Source organism: Leucoraja erinacea, unplaced genomic scaffold (genome assembly GCF_028641065.1).
Source record: "Leucoraja erinacea ecotype New England unplaced genomic scaffold, Leri_hhj_1 Leri_420S, whole genome shotgun sequence".
Classification (NCBI taxonomy): domain Eukaryota; kingdom Metazoa; phylum Chordata; class Chondrichthyes; order Rajiformes; family Rajidae; genus Leucoraja; species Leucoraja erinaceus.
In genome coordinates this window covers 90,870-95,987 of record NW_026576321.1, presented here as the reverse complement: position 1 = coordinate 95,987, position 5,118 = coordinate 90,870, and the positions used below count along the sequence as shown (strand labels likewise).

Genomic DNA, 5,118 nt, shown 5'->3' with positions numbered 1-5,118 from the left:
TTGGCGGCAGGCTGCGATCCACCGTCTCTAATCCTCCGACTGCAGCGCCCGCTGCTTCATCCCTGCTCCCCTCCCCCTCCCCTCTCACCCCCCTGCCCTCACACCCCACTTCAAGCACTAGGAATGTTCGCACATTAGTAATGTCCTGTTTGCCAGCTTGTTGACCCTCTGTGTTCCTTTCCTGCAGGGTTTAGGAGCCGTTGCTGTGGGTGGAGAGGCGGGGACGTGAGCAGCCATTGAGGGCGGCCAGGGTGCCGGCGAGCCCCCCACACATCTGCTCGGTGTGTGGGCTGAGCTTCGAGGGGCTGAGATTCGATGGAGGACCACATGATGGGGCACAACAAGGAGAAGAGTTATGAGTGCGATGTGTGTGGCAAGGCCTGGCAGCGCCCGAGCAAGCTGGAGATCCACCGGCAGGCGCACACCACTTCGACTGCTCACACGGGCGAGAAGCCCTATGGCTGCTTTACATTCGGCAAGAGCTTTACCGTGTTGTCGGGGCTGCGGGAGCACCAGCGGGTGCACAGCAGTGAGCGGCCCTTCTCCTGCTCCGACTGCGGCAAAGGCTTCAAATCGTCCAAAGACCTGAAGGTGCACAGGCGGCTTCACACCGGGGAGTGGCCCTTCACCTGCAGTGACTGCGGCAAGCGCCCCTACACCTGTGCCCAGTGCGGCAAGGACTTCACCCGCTCCAGTCACCTGCTGAATCACCAGCGCACCCACACCGGCGAGCGCCCCTACACCTGTGCCCAGTGCGGCAAGGGCTTCACCCGCTCCACCAGGCTGCTGTCCCACCAGCGGGTGCACGCCGGCGACCGTCCCGTCCCCAGCCCGGTGTGTGGAGAGCGCTTTGCCATGGCCTCCCACGCCCTGTCTCACCAGCACGTGCACACCAGTGGCCAGCCCTACGACTGCCCGTACTGTGGTGAGGAGTTTGACAGCTCGCGGGGGTTGCGGCAGCACCGGCGGGCCCACGTCGGCGAGCAGCTGCTCCCACTGTGACAAGAGAGCATGGGGGCTGCGGGAGCACCAGCGGATACACACCAGAGAGAGACCCTTTGTGTGCGCTGAGTGTGGCAAGGGTTTCACCCGCATGTCCAGCCTGTGGCAGCACCGGCGTACCCACAGCGGTGAGCGTCCCTTCCCCTGCCCGTCCTGTGGTAAGGGCTTCACCCACCTTGACCACCTGCTGGAGCACTGGCGAGTCCACACCGGCCAGCTCCCCTTCACCTGCCCAATCTGTGGCAAGGCCTTTGCCCGCTCCTCCAGCCTGCTGGCACACCGCCACGTGGATAGATAGGCGCTGTTTAGGTAAACACAAAATGCTGGAAGGAATGGGTAACATTTCTGGTCGAGACCCTCCTCAGTCTCGACCCGAAATGTCACCCAGTCCTTCTCTCCTGAGATGCTGCCTGTCCCGCTGAGTTACTCCAGCATTTTGTGTCCTATTTTAGAAACCAGCATCTGCAGGTCCTTGTTTTTAAACCATTCTGATTAACCATCTCTGCACCTTCCCCAAAGCCTCCACCTCAGTCCTGTATTGGAGTGACCAGAACTGTATGCAATACTCCAAATGCTACCTGACCAATGTCCCTTAAAGCTGCACATACACATTCCTCTCTCCTTATCTCACATCCTTTTATCTCCCTATTTTCCCTCATCTCTGTCACTTACTCCACTCATCTGCTGATCACCCCCTCATCTGTTAACATAGTGTCAGTCTGAAGAAGGGTCCTGACCCGAAACGTCGCCTATCCATGTTCCCCACAGATGCTGCCTGACCCGCTGAGTTACTCCAGCACTTCGTGTTAGAGTCATAGAGTGATACAGTGTGGAAACAGGACTTTCGGCCCAACTTGCCCACACCGACCAACATGTCCTGGCTACACGAGTCCCACCTGCCTGCATTTGGTCCATATCCTTCCAAACTTGACCTGTCTATAACTGTTTCTTATAGGTTGGGATAGTCCCAGTCTCAACTCCCTCCTCCGGCAGCTTGTCCCAAACACCCACTCTGTTGAAAGTCACCCCGCAGATTCCTATTAAATCTTTTCCCCTTCACCTTGAACCTATATCCTCTGGTCCTCGATTCCCTCACTCTGGGCAAGAGATTCTATTCATCTATCTAAATTGTGTTCTATGCAAAATTTCAGCATCTGCAGTTTCTTGTGTTTCCCTCACCTATATCTACCTATCATTTCTGAAGATGGGTCTCAACCTGAAATTCCTTCTCTCTAGTGATGCTGCATGTTCCGCTGAGTTACTCCAGAATTTTCTTTCCACCTATCATTTGCCAGGCTTTGTCCAGCCCCCATCTCTCTTTTTCAGCTTCCTCCCCCCACCCTCTCCACTCAGTCTGAAGAAGGACCCTGACTCAAAACGATGTCTGTCTGTTCCCTCTAAAGCGGTGGAGGAACTCAGTGGGTCAGGCCGTATCTGTAGAGGGAAGGCAATCCAAGGCAACCACACCCACCTCTCCTTTCCAACTTTCTCCACCCCCCACACCAAGCAGTCTGAAGAAGGGTCCTGACCTAGAATGTTGCCTGTCCATGCTCTCCAGAGGTGCAAGTTACTCCAGGAGATTGTGTCTCTTTTTGTAAACCAGCATCTGCAGTTCCTTGTATCTAGACTAGGCGTGCATTACACCCTACACTTGCGCTCGGTCCACCAAGGCCTGCTGGATCTCCCGGTTGCCAACCATTTTAACTCCCCTTCCCACTCCCACACTGGTCTTTCTGTCCTGGGCCTCCTCCATTGCCAGAGTGAGGTGACACACAAACTGGAGGGACAGCACCTCATAGCTTACAGCCCAATGACATGAACATTGAATTCTCCAAATTAAACGGACATCCCCCCTCTCCCTCGTGGGCCATCTCTTCGTCATTCCTCTGTCTTTTTCTCGCTGGTGAAAGGCGTCAGGATTAATCCGGAGTCACCGCTTCCCGTATTTTAAGCATGTTTTAAAAGTATGTTTTAGTGTTTCTGGGTTTTTTTACATGGGGGGGGGTGGGGGGGGGGGAATTGGGGGAAACTTTTTTTCAGTCACTTACCTCGACGGAGATGCGATTTTTCTCCTTTGCCGAGGATCGCCCGTGAGGAGCTCCAACCTCGGGGCCTGTGGACTTTAACACCGTGAAGCCCGCGGTCTCCGGTAAGAAGAGGCCGACTCGGGAGCTCCATGTTGCGGAATGTTCCAATCCTTCCCGACGCCGGAGTTTCCGTCATCCCGACGTGAGGTCTTCAGACATCGGACCGTCGGCAGCGGCGACTACGGAGGGTTCAACAGCCCCGACCACGGGTGAACAAACGAGGAAGATGATTGAACTTTATTACCTTCCATCACAGTGAGGAATGTGGATTCCGCTGTGGTGGATGTTTCTGTTAAATTTTATTTTATGTGGCTGTGTGTCTTGTTGCTTTTTACATAGTATGGCTGTATGGGAACTCAAATATCACTGTACTTTAATTGGTGTATGTGACAGTAAATGTGAACTGAATTAACTCTCTCTTGAAAACATCCAGTGAATTGGCCTCCACTGCCTTCTGTGGCAGGGAATTCCACAGATTCACAACTCTCTGTTAATGTTTTTCCCCCATCTCAATCCTAAATGCCTTTATCCTTAAACTGCGGCCACTGGTTCTGATAATATCCTAGTTATATAATATACATGTAATGTCTTAGAAAGATGGAGCATTCCTCATACTGAGTGGGATAGTTATGTAGAGATAAGGAACTAACTAATAACAAATTTAAGAACTAACTCACATAATATACTAAGTTTCAGTTCTAAGTACATCTGAGGGGAGGGGAGGAGAAGCAGGCACCTTGCTCAGATCCAGGAGCCTGATTCTGGTTAACCCCTTCAACCAACAGTTGATTATTACCGAAAGTATAACTTTACGTATAAACTGTTAATAGATATAAGTTGTAGATATATTAGTCTTAGAGTAGCTGAACAAATGATTTGATTAGTCTTAGGAGATACACACTTGATTTTGATGGGTCCCGCCCCCTATGCTAAGAGTAATTAAGGGAGCGGAGCTAATTGTATAATATCAACAATGGAAGTCTAAGTAACGTCAATCCCACCCACCGGTTTCAGTGCCGACAACTTTACACAATGTAATCTCACTGTTTCAATCTTTTTTTCTAATCACAACATGGTAAATGGTAGGGAATTGAAGAATACAGATGAACAGAGGGATCTGGCAATAACCGTGCATAGTTCCTTGAAGGTGGAATCTCATATAGATAGGGTGGTAAAGAAAGCTTTTGGTATGCTAGCCTTTATAAATCAGAGCATTGAGTATAGAAGCTGGGATGTAATGTTAAAATTGTACAAGGCATTGGTGAGACCAAATCTGGAGTATGGTGTACAATTTTGGTCGCCCAATTATAGGAAGGATGTCAACAAAATAGAGAGAGTACAGAGAAGATTTACTAGAATGTTGCCTGGGTTTCAACAACTAAGTTACAGAGATAGGTTGAATAAGTTAGGTCTTTATTCTCTGGAGCGCAGAAGGTTAAGGGGGGACCTGATAGAGGTCTTTAAAATGATGAGAGGGATAGACAGAGTTGATGTGGACAAGCTTTTCCCTTTGAGAATAGGGAAGATTCAAACAAGAGGACATGACTTCAGAATTAAGGGACAGAAGTTTAGGGGTAATTTGAGGGGGAACTTCTTTACTCAGAGTGGTAGCGGTGTGGAATGAGCTTCCAGTGGAAGTGGTGGAGGCAGGTTCATTGGTATAATTTAAAAATAAATTGGATAGGCATATGGATGAAAAGGGAATGGAGGGTTATGGTATGAGTGCAGGCAGGTGGGACTAAGGGGAAAAAATATTTGTTCGATACGGACTTGTAGGGCCGAGATGGCCTGTTTCCGTGCTGTAATTGTTATATGGTTCATATGGTTATATAGATAGGGTGGTAAAGAAAGCTTTTGGTATGCTAGCCTTTATAAATCAGAGCATTGAGTATAGAAGCTGGGATGTAATGTTAAAATTGTACACGGCATTGGTGAGACCAAATCTGGAGTATGGTGTACAATTTTGGTCGCCCAATTATAGGAAGGATGTCAACAAAATAGAAAGAGTACAGAGGAGATTTACTAGAAT

At 49.9% G+C, this 5,118-nt stretch overlaps 1 protein-coding gene across 1 annotated transcript; it reads left to right on the top strand.

Moving 5' to 3' along the window:
* The first annotated feature begins 330 nt into the window (after window positions 1-330).
* Window positions 331-2,100, top strand: LOC129693767 (zinc finger protein 239-like). Its single transcript, XM_055630536.1, has one exon. The coding sequence runs from the start codon at window positions 331-333 to the stop codon at window positions 1,000-1,002; it is 672 nt and encodes a 223-aa protein (XP_055486511.1). The 3' UTR covers window positions 1,003-2,100.
* The last annotated feature ends 3,018 nt before the right edge of the window (window positions 2,101-5,118 follow it).